The sequence below is a fragment of the Manis pentadactyla genome, chromosome 10 (assembly GCF_030020395.1).
Source record: "Manis pentadactyla isolate mManPen7 chromosome 10, mManPen7.hap1, whole genome shotgun sequence".
NCBI classification, from domain to species: Eukaryota; Metazoa; Chordata; class Mammalia; order Pholidota; family Manidae; genus Manis; species Manis pentadactyla.
This window is the reverse complement of record NC_080028.1, coordinates 8,236,895-8,253,880: the sequence shown is the minus strand read 5'-3', so window position 1 is coordinate 8,253,880 and position 16,986 is coordinate 8,236,895. Positions and strand designations below refer to the sequence as shown.

At 40.1% G+C, this 16,986-nt stretch overlaps 1 protein-coding gene across 4 annotated transcripts in view; it reads left to right on the top strand.

Moving 5' to 3' along the window:
* Positions 1-16,986, top strand: part of TNRC6B (trinucleotide repeat containing adaptor 6B) — a 282,415-nt gene that overhangs the window by 145,857 nt on the left and 119,572 nt on the right. The window contains exon 1 of one of the 4 annotated variants that reach the window (XM_036931422.2): positions 1,127-3,920. The exons of the other annotated variants lie outside the window; for them this stretch is intronic. Within the exon in view, the coding sequence (XP_036787317.1) occupies positions 3,916-3,920 (5 nt within the window). The 5' untranslated portion in view covers positions 1,127-3,915. Of the gene's footprint in view, positions 1-1,126; positions 3,921-16,986 lie in introns of those variants that run through there. 4 annotated transcript variants of the gene reach the window in all.

Below are 16,986 nucleotides of genomic sequence, written 5' to 3'. Positions count from 1 at the left end.
CTGCAAGACCAGCATGATCTATCTAGCACTTCCTATCTTCTCGGGTTCATATCATACCTCTCTCCTGCTCATTTGTCCTAACCTAGCCTCTTGGTTATCCTTTGTGTTCTTTGAACAGTCAAGCAGTTGCTTTTCAACTCAGCTTAAATCTCCCTTCTGAGAAAAACCTTTTCTAACTACTTTATCTAAAGAGAGTCTCCCTCAGTTATTCCACATCCCATTGAACTCTATTTCCTTCTCAGTGATTTCCTTCCCCCATGAGGATGTTAGCTGTATGTGGATACGTACCTTTACTTATAAGTACCTTTACCGCCGTATCCCCAGCACCTTGCACATTGTTGGACACTGTAGTAAGAAAGCACTTAATACGTGTTGAACAAGTTGAACAAGTTGAAGAGTTACGTTAATAGATGTTGTAATTCAACCATCCTTGCACTGTTGGTAGAATCCCTCCATGGTCACAATGATTATTCTCTTAAAACTGCTAAATTCTATTTGCTAATAATACATTTAGGGTTTTTGTGTCTGTCTTCACAAGTGAGGATTAGTCTGTAGTTTTATTTTTTGTAGCATCTTAGTCCAGATGGGTATCTGGAATATGTTAGCCTCATAGAAGAAATTAGGAAGCTTTCTCTTTTACCTCCGTAAGTTTGGGAATAATAGGGATAACATGGGAGTTATCTGCTCAGTAGAAGCTTGGTAGAATTCATGGAGAAAATCATTTGTGTCTGATGTAGTTTTAGTGGCAGATTCCTTGAACCTACAAATTTATGCTATGAGTTTTGTTGTTTTCATAACTTTTCTTGACTTGATTTTGATAATTTCTGTTTTCTTCTACTATCATCCATTTTATTTAATCTTCAAGGTTATTGACATAAAGTCATGTATAATTCTCTCACAGCAAAAAGAATTGTCTCCAGATCTGTAGTTACAAAATCATTTTTCTCAGCCCTAATGTTAACTTACGACTTCTCTACCTTTTTTTTAATTGACCAGATTTTCCAAAGGATTGTTTATGTTTTCTCCTTTTTTTTAAATAAAAAAATTTTGCTTTATTGATTCAGTTTACTCTTTTGTCAACTACTGTTTTACATTCATGCTCTTACCATTATTAACTTCTCTTTTGGGTTTGTTGCTCGCTTTCTAGATTTTTGAGTTAAATGTTGAGTTCATTATTTTTCAATTTTGCTTTCTAATAAATCTATTAGTAGTGGTGTGTAGTTACCAAAGGTGCCAAGAGAACACTCATTTGAGTGTATAGGTTCTAGTTTATTTGTTTTGGAAAGTAAAATCATTTTTTGTTCCTATGTATCCTCACCTTGTCATAATATAAATTAAAGACACTGCCTAAATTGTTTATAGGAAAAAATAGATATATCACAGAGTCTAAAATGTCTGGAAATATAAGGGAAATAATGTACTTATTGTACTTGTTTCTTTTAGGTGAACAATTGGACTAATTGTTCTAAGTTTAGAGGTAACTCACCCAAAAAAGATGTCCGGAGTTTGAAGGAAAAATATTGATCATATTATTTGAAAATAGAATATTTTGTTTTGAAATGTGTTTCCCAGCTTTTCATGAAGCTTGTTACTTAACACTTACGAGCTAACACACATGTACTCATTTATACAATAGTACTCTGCATTGATTGGGGAATGGAGACTTAGCAAAATTCAGTTTTACAAAGAAATTGTTCCCATCACTTCTTTATTAAATTAAAGCAAGCATTTTAACATGTTGAGCATGCTCCACTTAAGTAAGCTTTCCGTAACTCATCTGGAAGGTATTGGAAGTATAAAAATAGACTAAATATTCAAAATTTCCATCCTAGGAGTTTCCTGCTTTTGCCTACATCTCAATTGTCAGTCCAGGTCCTCGCTCCTGCTCCACTAGGGCTGTGCTAAGACAGTGAATGCATTTTACACCGTAAAATTGAAGCTGCCAGATTAGCCAGGCTTTGACCTCTGCCTGTGCTGAAATAGCTCATTTTTGTACTTCTGTCGAATGGGAAAAGTGAAAGTCAGAGCCTGTATAAAGACCCAGAAGCCAGGATGACAAACATGTGGGGTTTAGAAAGGGTTCATAGGTTCCTTTTCAAGGAATCCCAGCCTTACAGCATCCACTGGTTCTCTGCTGGCTGGCTTTGTTCAGCTTTGTTCATTTGGGAGAACCACATTGTGGAATCCCACCTCTCTTGGTTTATAGAGATATATGGAATCTGATGGTTACAGAGCACTTTTACCCACTTTCTATCATTTTAGTACTTTATTTCTTCAAACAGTCCTTAAAACAAAGATGTTTTAGATGGAGGTGAGTTTCTGAAAACTATGACTTTAATTCCTTGTATTTGGTGGCAGATGTCCTCCTGCCTGGCACTTCTGCATGGAGGCCCAAGCCATCCATCCATTCATTCATCCATTCATTCATTCATTCATTCATTCAGTTATTCACCTACTCTGTGGGGCTTGGTGTGCAGCCTCACACAGCAGTGAAGGAAGATGTGGTGTTTGTCCCTAAATACACTTGGGAGACAAATGAGAAGCAAATTCTTTCACAAATAACAAATTGCAGCTGTGACCAGAGCTATGGAGAAGTAGTAAAGGATGTTATGGGAATGTTGGACAGGAAAGCCTGGTCTAGTCTGGGAGGGTCAAGGAAAGCTTTCCAGGGGTAATGACTTACTACTGAGATGGAAAGGTAAGATGAACAGAACTGCTAAAAGACAGAAGCCAAGTGCAGCTTTAGAGCTGAAAGGAACCAGAGATACCATCTAGTGATGTCCAATCCTTATATTCCCCAAATGAGAAAACCGAGGCCCAGGGAGGTAAGGGACATGCCTAACTCAGGTTACACAGCCTGTTAGCCCCAGGGCTAGGTAGCAAACCCGGCTAAATTGAGATGCATATGGTAAGAAGAAGGGACTTAGGAATGGGGGAAACCCGGAAGGTTTTTAATTTAGTGCTTACTCCATTTCAGCTGCAGACCTATTTCATCAGGTGGGAGAGGCGATTAAAGATGACTCAACTCTGCCCCATCCTAGAGGAACTCAGGTTGCTATGTCAGAGCATAGTTTTTATTTAGGGTGGGGAGGGAGGTACCAAACACAGGTAAACCAAAAACAGTAAATGTGGAGTTTGATTAGGAAACCAGCCCCTGTTCTGCAGTGGTCTGGCTGTGTGATTTAGGATTAGTCACTTAACCTCTCTGAATTGCCATTCACAGTTCATACTTCAGTGTCTTTTCTTCTGCATTTTAGGAACTTGTTAGAAATCAGTTGTACTCTACATTTCACCTTCATCTTTAAAAACTAAAGTCTCTTGCTTGGGTAAAGGATTGCTTAAGCCCCCTTTTAAAGAGCAGTTTGCCAGCCTGTGCTTGCCCAAAAGTCCAGAGAATAACTGCATCAAGCAAGCCTAGCTCCAGAATCTTCAATAGTCGTTTAGCAACTGAGCATATTTCTATAAACCAATAAAGGTTTTTATATTTTGTTCATCTGTTACCCTTATGCTGTTGCCACTTTCACATTCAGTGTGTGTAGGCGGAGAGAATGAGATAACAGCATTTCACAAATGAAAGTGATTTGAAATGGGCCGCTTTTCCTTTAAGGCAGTTTCATCCCCAGCTCCCTCCCCTTTCCTGATTGACAAACCTACCCGAAGTCACATGATCCGCCTCTATTTGAAGGTCACAAAAAGCTGCTTCCTTTAGAGACAGAGGGGGAGAGAGAGAGCAAGAGGGAGAGTGAGTGAGAGAGTTAGTTCAAGCCAAAATGGCCGACAGAGTCTCTGCTGGTTTCTGAATATTTAAAATACAAAAAAACAGATAGACAAAAAGAAATCATTTTTGGACCTTTTTTCATTTCCATTTCTACCTTGTATGCCTCAATTTGCTGGATTTAAGCACTGCTGCACTTTATGAGGTTGGTAAATATTTTCAATTTTTAAAAACCAGTTGATTTATATGGATCTTGTCTAACCGTTTGCACTAGTGGTGTTGCAAATCGACATTTGTCTAGCATGGAGACTGGCTTCAGACATTTCGCGAATCTGTGTAAATCAGACCCGTGATGTACTTTTGGTTCGGCATTTTAGAAATGAAAAAGCCTTGGTAAAATATTTAAATTTGAAGTGATTTAATTGCACCTTAACTAATATGCAGATTTTCGTCGTTTCTGTCTTGCAAATAAATGAAGCTGCGACTAATTGGGAATTTGATATAGGAAGAGGTTTTTAAAAACACAGACCTCTTCCTGCCCCCTTAAATCTGCTGCAAAAATTTGCATAAATATAAATGGGTTTGCATTCTTTCGGCTGCTAAGGCCGACAAAGGATCTGGGAGGGCAAGCACTACCACGGGAAAGCCTTTTTTTTTTTTTTTAAACCTAGGCCATCCTTCCTAGAGAGATGTAAAACTTAAAATAAGGTGTGATATATTTTAAACACAAGGCTGGGGGTGAGTGAACACCAGGAGGTTAGGGGTTTGTAGATTCCCCTGCTTGAAAACCTCCCAGCACTGTGTGGATCACCCCTCTCTCTGCGCGCGCTCATTTGCACCGGGTGTCTGTGTGTGTGTGTTCTCAAATGTGCAGCCAGATGCGCTTTTATTTTGATCGTGGTTTGAACCAAATGGTAGGGCGGGCTTGTAAACGTGGTGTTTTAAAGATATAAACAGCTATTCACCCCGATTAAGAATCATTTCTTTATCAGCTTCTCCCTGTGAATTGGCTTTCTCCATTTCTCACAGATCACAATTTTTGTTTAAAGTTGTACAGATAAACTGGGTTTTTCAGCACAGATTAAGCATCTGTGTGTGGTTGTCTATTTTGGCCATGTATCCATTGTGAAGTGCTTATTTAGGGCCATGTAAATAAGTAGGGGTATGTGGATGTGTGTTACCCCTGAAGCCGTGCAGCGAGCGCCCTTAAGTTAAATTCCCTTACTCCTAATGCAGGATTCTAGAAAGCCTGGGAGCTGGGAGGGAAGAAAGCTGAAAACTTGCTTTCTCAGAGTCACCTCCCCCTATCAGTGTAAGAGTGTGATGTAATGCTTCTCTGTCTGGTGGGCTGAAAAGATTGTAGTTTGTGATGTGGCGGGTAAATTGCCCCCACCCTTGGGTAAATTACCCCACCCCCCTCAGCACACCCCTGGCTCTGAGAGGCCTTGTTTTCATTTTCTTTTTTACCCCCTAATTTGTATACTCCTGATTTAAGCTGTGGCATATTGGCATGAGAAAGAGACTGTTCTTTTAAATCTGTTACAAAGTATAGTTTAGAAAAGGCATTTAAAATATGCAAATGGATTGAATTGTCATATCCCCATCATTAGATACGTAGGCTTGGATTAAAGCTAATTAAGCATAAATGGAATAATTTTGATCAGAGGGAAACAGTGGTTTTTTCGTTGTTTCCTTTTTAATTAATCTAATTGTAAGATGCTGGGCCTGCAAGTGTTAAAAAAATGGAAGAAATACTGGACCATTTTGAAAATTTGACAGCCTGGAAGAGGGTGTGTAGTGCTTTCAAAAGCTTTATTCACTGTTAAAATGGATTGGCCTCTTGTGTTGAAAATGGCCTGCTTCTTTGGGCCAATTGTGTGTAGATGAAGAGACTTTCACGCTAATTTAACAAAAAAACTTACCATTTGAATACATAAAAATAATTTAAGTCCTCTGTCCTTAAAAAGCATTTCTGTTATTTTTCTAGAATTAATGTTGTTATATTAGTAATGGAAATAAGTAGAGAAGTGACAGTTTAAGTTCAATGTAAATTTTTTGGTGATACAAGTTCAGCTTTTATGTAAGAGGGATTGGAAACATATTTAAAGAGGTCTGGAACACATTTATCTCTTAAAAAAAATTTTTTTTTTACAGCTTGAGTTTAAAGAAGACATAGAAATTACCATATGTAGAGTTGCTTTGTGGTGGACCTAAGGAAAATTGGAGCTCTTATTTTTGTTGCTTTTTCTGAAAATGAAAGAGCTTATTTGGGGCTTTATTTGTTAGATAATTCATTTTATGCCTATTTCCTAAGTTGGCCTTAACAGATGAAGAGTGAGAAAACCTAGGCTTTCCATGTTTTGCCATTTACTTGTTTTTGTGGACTATGTAAACATGTGAATAGCAGGTAAATTGAGTTTGCAGAGTAGAGGAACCAGAAGCAGGGTTCCTGCTCCCTTAGGCAAGGAGAATGATAAAATGAACATTAGAGAATGCCGTCTGATTCTTTGAAATGTTTTTATAAATAATCTTTTCTCCTAGACAGGTTGAAAAGTGAGATAAATAAGACCTGGTTCACATATGTTAAGCGTTATGGCTCTGGTGAGTTTCTGAAGCTCAGCTGCCATTTTGGATCTCAGTTCTTGCAGAGCTAATCTCTGCACACCAAAACTATGGTAATTCAGAAGCAAATAAAAGTGAGTGTAGATCAGGTGTGCAGATGGATAGTATTTAATGTATGCTTTTTGTTAAAGTTCTTTTCTGTTGTTAGTGTGAAATGAAGCTTTAAAAACTTTAGACTGGCTGATGTTATTAATGAAGAGCAAAACCTGGGGATACTAGGACTTGCGTGGTGTGGTTTTTAAAAGTGAGACAGCATATGCTGAAGAAACTTCCTACTGGAGAAAATGAGTATAATCCTTACTAAAGTCGCCCTCCCGTCCCACCATCCATATTTCCTTACTCTGGGTCCGTTGGCGATATTACAGTAATGTCATTATTCACAGTGCTACCCTGTCTCAGAAAGAAATGTCACAGATGCATTAAGATTTTACGGAAACATCATCAAAATGATAGTGCTTATCCGTCAGAAGTAGTATATTGTTTTGAAACTGTTTTTCAGGCCTTCCGTCTGGGTGCCAGAGAGGAAGTATTGACCTCTTTGTTATATGGTATAAACTCAACTCTGGTGTTCAGCTAGGAATGGCCATTTTTTTTCTGTATCACCACTATGATGGTTCTTTAAAAGTAAACTTCCAAAAATTGAATCAGAAACTTCTCGGGCTTTTCCAGCTCTTCATCTATGAGGGACTGAAAGAGTGATTTGTGATGATGAGGCCAGCAGATTCTACAGGGCAGCTGAGCAGATAATACTGGTAAGGGGTGACCTTACCCTACCCAACTGCCCCATGACTGAAAATTTTGGAGAAATTTCAATTTTTACAATTCAGCATAACCACTGATCTTCTGCAGTTCAACCTAGACAGGGCCTTAAGGCAATACAGATAAATGTACTTTTTTCTTGCCCTCAGGAATCCCGATACAGCAAGGGAGATAACTCTAGCAAAACCGTCAGTCACAACTTGGTGCGATATATGCAGTAGTGAGAACAAGTACCTAAGTATCCTGAGTACCTGCATTAGGAGAACCCTTATCTCGAGAAGCCAAATAATTAGCCCTTACTAATTTTTAGTCATCATTTGGATATTAGATTTTCTTTAAGTGGAACTTGTGGTTTAAAGATGGGGTTTCTGGTCATTAGCTGGGGAGAGGGACAGCATATGCTAATTGTTTCGCAGTACAGTATTGTTCGAGATTTACACTAATCTGACTTCCCTCACCTGCTTTTTATGATTAGAGTGGGGTGCGGTGAATTCTAGCAACTTGGCCTGAGAAGGGATTTAACCAGTGGTGGATGGTGACATTTTTAAGATGTTTTCCATTCTTCCAGTATATATTCATTCAGCAATCATATGTTATGCCCTGGTATGTGTCAGGTGCTACTGTACATACTAGGAGAATCTGATAATTAATTAGGTCCATCCATCACCCTGAACAGCCACTTGGTTCATATGGAAATATTTGCCATCTGGTGACTAGCCAACCTACTGCTTTGAGTTATGACTTGGGTAACGCTGTAGGCCCTTTGACCTGTTGGTCTCTTTACTGATAAACAGGGAATGAATGGTATTTTTTGCTTCTGAGACTTCCAGTAAAGGACAATAGTTAATTTATCCATTTTCTTTACCCTTGCAAAATTGTCTTTTAATTTATCTCTGAGAACCTTGCAGCCCACATCACCTCCCTAATTACTCTATCACATCCCTGTTTTACTTTTTAAATACCCTTAATTGAATCACCATCTGAAATTACTTGTGCATGGTGTATCACTCCCCACAAAACCATAACTTTTCATGAGAGCATACTTTGTTTTGCTCCTTGATCAATCCCCAGCATCTAAAATGGGGTTAGCAGGAATAAGTGCCCAATAAAAATGCACTTGAGTAGACCGAGTATAAGGTCACCAGGACCAGCTAGGTGACCATAAGCCCCCGTTTCTTCAGTAAAATGCGGATAATCACTGTTGTGAAGCATAACGGAAATGCTGTACGTAAGGGCTGGCACCTAGTCTCATTGCTTAGTGGTGTTTCCTTCCCGTTTGCTCTGTCTCCCTTCACTTAGTAAACCAGAAAGGCTCTTATGATCCCACACATGCCTCCGTTCTTTCTCCTGGCTCCTGGGATCCTGAAGTGTGCATGCTGGCTGCTCAGAGCTTTCAGCCTCAAAAAAGGACAGGAACAGTGCTGAGCCTTTTCTTTTTTATTAAAGTTCCTTCATTCCTATGAACTGAGGTCGTCTCTTCATGCTCTCCAGTTTCCTTCAGGCTCTGCCTCTGTATGTATCCACATTTGCTTGGCTGCTTTTCATACATTTCTGGGTTTTGCATCAAAAGGTTCTCAACAGTTTCAAATCAGTTGGTCTTAGAGTTTACCAGACAAGGGAGACAAAAAAATAATACAGTTTTTTTCCTTCATTTTGATTATTCTGAGCCTGTACAGGTAAATTCTATTTGTTTAACCAAACTATTAATAGTTTTGACTCAAAGGATAGATAAAATTAAAAATGAGGTCAGTTGCCCACTTTATGCAATGCTCTTGAATGAATATAGATGACACAAAATGGCTTTCATTCACTGGCCTTGGAATTAGTTGTTTTTACTCATTCATTCAGCAAATAGTTACTGAGTACCTACTATTACAAATATTGGGGTAAGTGCTAGCATAGGAGTAGTATGATGTTCTCCAGGTACCACTGCTGAAGCTAGAAAGAATATATAAATGCAATGAGGCTGGCCAGTGCTCAGGGTGTTGTGTGATTACAAAGGAGGGAAACCCAACCCAAATAGAGGGACCAGCTTGTACAAGGGCCCTGAGGCAAGAGAAGACATTGGCAGATTTGGAGAACTGCATATAGAGTACTTGGACTTGGTTGGGTTGAGATGTGTAAGGGAAGAGATGATCTAGGAAATGAGAAGTGAAGCTGAAAGATAAACACTTGCTAAATGGAGAAAAGCATATATGCCATGTCTGGAAGTCTTTATCTTGAGAACAATTAGAGGGTTTTCAGCAGAAATGCACCTGTTCAGATTGGGTTTTTGAAAGATAACTCTTAGCTGCACTGTAGAAAATGACTGGAGGGTTGGGTGTAAGACCAGGTAGTATTGAAGTGTATTCCAGGTAGTGGTGGCCCAAACTGGTAGCAGAAGTGGATAAATCCAAAAACATTTAGGGGAGAAATCTCACAGGACCTGATCACTGAGTATGAGGAGGTAAGGGTTTGGAAAACTAACTGGCCTGGGCTGATAGTGGGATGGTGGTACCATTCACTGTGTTAGGGTCCATTTAAATGAGACTGGTGTAGGATTGAGAGTGAGTTCATTTTGGAGTTACTGAATATTGTGGCATCCAAATGAAGGTCTTCAGCAGTTAGATCTCTGGCTGGAGGTAGAGATTTGAGACTCACTAGTAGTCCCAAGTTTACCAAGATTTTCCTTTTTGAGTTGATTTCTTTGATAGGATGTCCAAAGGTGCCAATGTGCTGTGCAAGGTGCTGTTGGATACTGTTAAGGGGATGCTATTTTATGAAGAAAATGAGAACACAGTCGTTGCCATTAGAAATACCAGAGGAGTGTGAGGGATGAGGAAGACTAATTTTAGCGGGGTTGATCAGCGAAGGCTTTATGGGGACCTTGTATTTGAGCTGAACCTGAGAGATTAGGCGGAACTGTGAAGAGTAGACCTAGAGGGCAGGGCATTCTAGCTGAAGGATTAGTTATATTCAAAAATGACTGATAAAGCTTGGATATGTAAAGGGCAGCCGGGACACCTGCTGAGTAGTTTGGATTGCCATGGTTTAGACAGTTGGGAACCTGTTGAAGTTTGGTAGCAATGTAATCAAAGTGGTATCGCAATGGGATAGAGGAGGAATGGAGGAGAATTTAGGCAGGCAGGCCAATTGGGAGGCTGTGGTAAAAAGAACTGATACAAGGGAAGGGCCTGATACAAGGCTGACAGTGAGGTAAGAAAAGGGACTTTGGGTTTCAAGGTAAAAGAAGGGACCTTTTAACAGAAATGAAGGCATGTTCTGGGTCAGACATACTGGGTTTATCCTATCTGTAAGCTGAAATTAGACAATTGGGTAGCTTAGAACAGTGGCTTTCAAGCTTTTTGATCGGATCTGCAGTAAGAAGTTTAAGAGTTCCAGAAGTTGGTGGGAGCATCCAGATGGAAACCTTTAGCAGAAAGCTGGCAGTGTGGAAGCTGAAGCTTGAGAAGGTCAGAAGTGGAGATAAAGAATTGGAAGTCATCCACATAGAAGTGATAGTTGAAGGTGAGAGAGTGGATGAGGTCACCACAGAAGTGGAGAATGGAAAAGAGAATCGAGAATGGGGCCTTGGGGACAGGAAGAGAAAGATGACCTGGGAAAGGATTAAAAGAAAGGTGGCTGCGTAGGACAGTCTGTAATAGTCACGGGAAATGAGGGAAGGGCTTCTCACTCCCAGATGTCAGCAGTTTTTGATGATGACACGTTTCCATGCCTGGTGTGGGAGGTGTTCCAACGGGAAGGGTTTGGGAATCATTAGGCTATGCCAGCACCATCTAGTAGACGTTGAATGTGAGCGACATGTTGTTATTTTACATTTTCTGAGAGTCACAATAGAAAAAAGTAAAAAGAAATAGCGAAGTTAGTTTTAATCATACATATTTAAGTCAATATATGCAAAATATGAAGTCATCATGCAGTCAATTAAAAATATTAATGAGATATTTGACATTCTTTTTTTTTTTCTTGATACGAAGTTTTTGAAATCTGGTATGTATTTTATACTTAACACGTTTCAGTTTGAACATGAAATTTTCATTGGAAATGCTTGATCTCTATTTAGACTTCATAAAATTTACAGTTGAAAAAGTACATTTACATACCCAAATTTTTCCACACCTACAAAAATTGTCTATTAATAGAAATAAGCATCAATTTTTAAATTTAAATTAAGTCAAAATGCAATTGAAAACTCAGTTTCTCAGTTCCACTAGCCTCCTTACAAGTACCCACTCGTTAGTTGTGTGTGTCTGCAGCATGGACAGTGCAGTGTTATGCCAAGTTAAAACAGGTTACCTTACAACTAAGGTGCACTTTGAAAATAGCCAAAGCATCAGAAAGCATTGTTACCATCACAAAGCACTATACAGGATTGGTATACATGTTGGCATATGCAAACGGAATTTTTAGAATTGGAAGGGTCGATTCCTAGTTCTGCGTGTGAGGAGATGAACTTTATATGCAAGTGTACAGAGTCCAAAATTTTAAAAATGTCGTATTTCAGAAATGCTAGGTGTGGAGGTTTATATTTAAACATAGATTCAGTTGGAGGGATGGGGGCAGTCCCACCCCCTTTTTGACCTTTTTGAATTCTGTGAAGTCAGTGAGAAGGTAGCTCCAGGTGGGGAGGTATGAAATTAGGATTCAAGTGTTCTCAGAAGCTTTCTGGTCTTACAAAGGTACTTAAAGGGCATCGCTTAAACCCACTTAGTGAGGACCAGAAAAAGTGGTCCCAGCCTTCTAGGGCAGGTGGGAAGTGTATGAGGGGGGAAAGGGGTGCCAGAGGGCTAATTATTTTGTGCTTGAATTTCACTTCTTTTTTGGCGATGTGCAGCCTTTTGGGCTGTAGACTTTTACACTTTGTATATCTTGCCATCCTGGGCCAGTATAATATTTACTGAATATGGGTGGTTTATAAAAAGCAGGGTAAAAAATTTTATTGAATCATCTCATTGATTGAGACTGCTTTGTAGTTACTAATAATGAGTTGTGCTTGGAACCAGACCTTGTTCACACTGGAGAGTATGCATTGATTTTTGGTTGCTGCACAATTTCATTTCAGTGGACAGTAGAGGAGCTCATTTTTTTTTCTATGAAGTATGCTGTAAGAGCTTGGGGTGTCTGCTGTTCTGTAAAGTTCTGTATTCTTTTGTTTTTAAATCAATGTGGAAATTAAATCCCTTGCAGTTTTGTTTTCTACTAGTAGTGCATTTTGGTTATCCATTTATGCCTTTGTAAAAACCAGACTAAAGTGGTGGGTTTAAGTAATGCCTTTTAAGTACCTTAGTAAAACCAGAAACCTAGCAGAAAATCCCTCATCCCCTCCCAGGTGCCCAGAGCAGTGAGTCTTAGACCTCTCTGTAGCACTCTTTCTTTTATTCCTTTGCTCACAGAAAATAATTGCTGGGCTTTTCTCTGCCAAGAAGTTCTGTCTGTAAGGTGAAATTAGAAGACTGGGTAGCTTAAAACAGTGGCTTTCAAACTTTTTGATCAGATCTGCAGTAAGAAACACAATTTGCATTGAAATCCCTATATACATAAATAAATGTATGCACTGAAGCAAAAGTATTTACTTTCTAATGCTCTGTGTAATGTATTCTGATATAGTTTATTGTAAAAAAAGAAAACCCAGAAGCGTGTTCCCACCTACTAAATTGATTTAATGATCTCTGAGGTTTGAGGAAGTTTTTAGGGTCACTGTATTGCAAGATAGGATCTCCAGTTTTGCTCGTCTTGAGTCCCACATTTTCAGTCCACTCAGCTGTCACACCAACCAAATTCGTACCTGATTTTTTTAATGTTAATTTGTCACTAAGCATATGAGAGATGCATATTTTTCTTACCAGAATGTTGTCCTCCGTATTGGGGAATGGAGATATATATATATTCCCCTAGATTTTAGAGACACTTAAGAAAACACCTTTTTACCAGACTATGTATTCTTTTTTGGAAAAGACCCACAGAACAGTACCATACTCTTTTTTTTTTTTTTTTTTTTGGTGGGAGAGGCGGGGTCCTCCTTTCCCTGCCCCTTTTCTAGATTTCCTGAAGACACATCACCACTGTTAACACATTCTGTTTTCAGACACACTTTAGTGCATTTAATTAGTTCAGCATTTCCCACTGTTTGTTGGAGGTAGTCATAGGTTTGTCTGCAAAATAGATAGGTTCCTTTCCTGATTAAGCTGAATTAAACTGGTCTTTGCTTACTAGAGGACTTAAGAGTCTTTTAAGATGCATGTCCACCAGGAATCTTAAGTGATGTGTTTATCTGAAATCTTAAAATACCACACAAAAAAAAACCAGTTTTGTCTTTTGGTTTTTAGGCCCAATTTGGGAAAATGCATTGTTAGCTTTCCGTTTCAATTATTCCTTTCTAAAACTACATCCTAGTCAAGCAAGCCGGGTTCGGCTGCTCCCCAGTCTCTTCAGACACTTCAAAATGGTGATTCCAGAGTTGGGTTTTCGGGAACTGTAACAATGTAAGAGAAATACTGGGATCCAGCATGAGTTACCAGTTCTAAATTTGCCAGGTGAAGGCATTTTAAACCACCCCCCATTCATTGAAGTCATTTCAAAGAAAAACATTTAACAAAACAGTAGAATGGACAGTCTCAGAGTTAAGAGGCATCTTGTTAAGTTGAATGTAGCTTTATGAAAGCCATTATAGAGGGAATATAGATCAGCACAGGTACTAAAGGTCAGTGTTTGAGAACCACATCCTAATTATAGACCATCCCTTAGCATGTATTACAATTAAGTATGTGCTTCCTGGTTTTATTAGTCTCACTCATAGAAATAAACTTTACTTCAAGTTCTGGGACTGCCTTCATTCTTACTGACTGACTACAGTGATGATGGCTTCATGGATTCCACTTTTTAAAAAGTTACTTTGTTCCCTCCAAATATTATGTAAGCAGATAACCATTTTAGTCTTAAGAAACAAAGAAAAAAGCCAACTCCATTAGGTGCTGAGCAGTTGTAGAATCTAGAAAAACAATCAAAACCTGTAGCAAAGTTTATCGATTTAATGAGGTGTATAATAATGGTGATTATATAAGAGTGGCAAATAGGTCACATCTAAATAATATTAGTACGTTTTTGCCAGCCCCTTAGTTCTTTTTGAGTTATGAATAATGACCACACAGATTTTGTCATAGTATGTACATTTTTATTTCTACCATCCCACCCTCTCATTTTAAATGACAAAGACCTTAAATCTGGCAAATGTCCCCTCCGTCTTTCTTAGCCAGAGAAGCGCTTCTGAGGTGCACTTTGCTCCCTTAAGTAAGGGGAGCGTGTTCAGCAGCTCCCGGTCTGCCCCAGCTGTGATAGTGCTATCAGCTGGGTTCAGAGTGGCAGCCCCAGCAAGGGCTTTGACTCTTCATCATCAGACCCAGGGCAGAGAGAGGCCTGGGACAGGGCAAGGAGGTGAGGAGAGCTTGGGGTTCACAGTGTGTAGGGTGTTTGGAAGCAGCAACATACTGGGTAGACTTGAGTTTGAGCAGGATCTTCTCTAAGTCTTTTGTACTTGGAAGAATTTGTTGATGTGTCTGTCAGGCACTGTATAGTGCTGGAAATACAAAGATAAAAAAGACCTGCCTTTTATCAGCCAGTGAGGCAACCTGTAATAACGGTAAAAGCATAATGCCCAGGGACCCTAGAGATTGGAGAGACGCCTAGGGGACTGGGGAAGTCTTCACTAAAGAGGAAACATTTGAGCTGTGTCTTAAAGAGTAATTAGGAATTGCTTGAGTATGTGAGTGTAGTGGTTAAGGATCAAAGTTCTGAAGCAGGACCCAGTGTTGAGCAAGTAATAATCTGCCGCAGCATTCTCACTGGTGAAATGGGGAATGATAGCAGTACCTACCTCAGAATAGTTATCAGGATTAAATGGGGATTTGTTTAAAGTGTTTAGCATATTTCTTGGAGTCAATGTTAGGTGTTGTTTTCATTATTTTTATTGTTAGCATTTCAGGCAGAGGAAATAGAATAAACAAAGGCAAGGAGTTCGGGAGTGGGAGAGTCTGGGAAATACGAGTTATCGGTGACGCATGTAGGAGGTCTGGAGCAGAGTGGAGGGATTGGTTGGCCTTACAGTCTAAGAAATTTAGATTTTATCTTGTAGATGGCAGTTTAAAGAAAATCAGCCTACTCAACTGATGTCCATGTTGAGGATTAGATGGAGGGGGAGAGATTGAGGCAGACAGAGCAAGAGAAGTGATTGGAACAGAGATTAAGGCAGTGGTAGTAAAGATACAGAAAGACCAGGTTTTAGGGACACTTCTGTAGTGAAATCCATCAGCTTTGGGGGAAAGAAGGAGTTGTGAATAAGTCCCAGGCTGGGTGAATGGGGGACACCATGAGTTGGGTTGGGTGTTCAGTGGGTAGAGCAGGGGTTTTGAGTGTGTAGTAGATGAGGATGGAGGCTGAGAGGCTGTGGGTTTGCTTTTGACATGTTTTAAAATGATTGTTGGACATTTAATATAACTTGGTAGGTGGAAATAAGGGTCTGGAGCACAAGAGAGAAGTTCCCAGGCGTTGGTTTCCATATAGAGATGGTTGTCCAGGCCACTGGAGTGACAGAGTTCCCTTAGCAGATGATCAGAGGGTGGGGTGAAAACAGGAGAAAAGGTGGTTCAACAGAACCCAGACAGGAAGGAGTTTAGGGAAGTAAAGGATAGTCGTGGGGCCATGCCTCTGAAGGTCAGCCAGGATAGCCCCTGCATTTGGGCAGTTAGGTTTGGCCTGAGGAGCTCAGTTCATCAGGACACATGGAGGCCCAGCAGCCCCAGCACATTGTTGTTCATCCTGCTTGCCTGTGTGTCCCATTGGGAAGTCTACCCCTGGATTTGAGGTCTTTTTCTGTCAGTGCAGTGAACCAGCTCTAGGACAGGAGCTAGTAGTGCTCACCTCTGTAACCCCAGGGCCTGACACATGCAGGGAGTGCTCAGGAGCATTTGTTGAATGAATAAATTAATCAAGGAGACTTGAATTAACTCAAATATTTGGTGAGTGCCTTGTGTATTTCAGGGGCTATGCTAGTCTCTAGGGGTAAAGCACTGAGCAAAATAAATAAATTCTCCCCCTTATGGCTTACATTATAAAGCATGATAGAAGGCTGAGGGGGAAGGAGCAAGTAGAGAGGTGACGATCAAAGGTACAGGGCGAGCTCAGTATCCTTGTCATCCATGAAGAGGCCTGGCACCCAGCAGCCACTTGATACAGTTAGTTGACTTGAATATTGGAGAAGAGGGTCCGAGAAGAGAACTGAGGTGTGGGAAGAAGCTTGCTGTGTAAGTAACAAGTTAGCCTTCGAGAGGGAAGAGTAAATTTAGAATTAGAAGAATATTTGAGGGAGTTCTGCTGGGAGACATTTGGCTCTGAAGGGAGGCATTCCTCTTGGTAAAATAGGAGATGATGAAGTCTGAGCGGAAGAGGGAGCCTTAAGAAAGATAAAACATTTGGGACAGTCTCCCCACCCCACCCCTAAAGGCAAAGAAGAATTCAACAGAAAGAACCAGCTGCTGGCTGTGAGGGCCTAGCTGAGAGAGATCCTTTTTTTTGCGATTGCAGTGATCTGTGGCTGTGTGGGCTTTTTGCAGCAAGATGAGGGGAAGGACGCAGTTAGTAGGGGTTCATTTCAGGCTGGGTGAGGATTGCCTAGAAAGGTAGTGTGGGACAGCCAGGGAGTGGAGTCTTTGGGGAATGCTGGTGAATGTTTGAGAGTCCATGCTGCGTTGGGAGTAAGATAAAACCAGGGTCAGGCAAATGACCTGAAAGAATAGGACAACCCTCTCACCTCTGGGTTGGTAGAGGTGAGAATGTAGGTATTAGAAGGGAAACACACTATGGCTTCCTGCAGTGAAGGCCAGGCACACTGTTTTAAG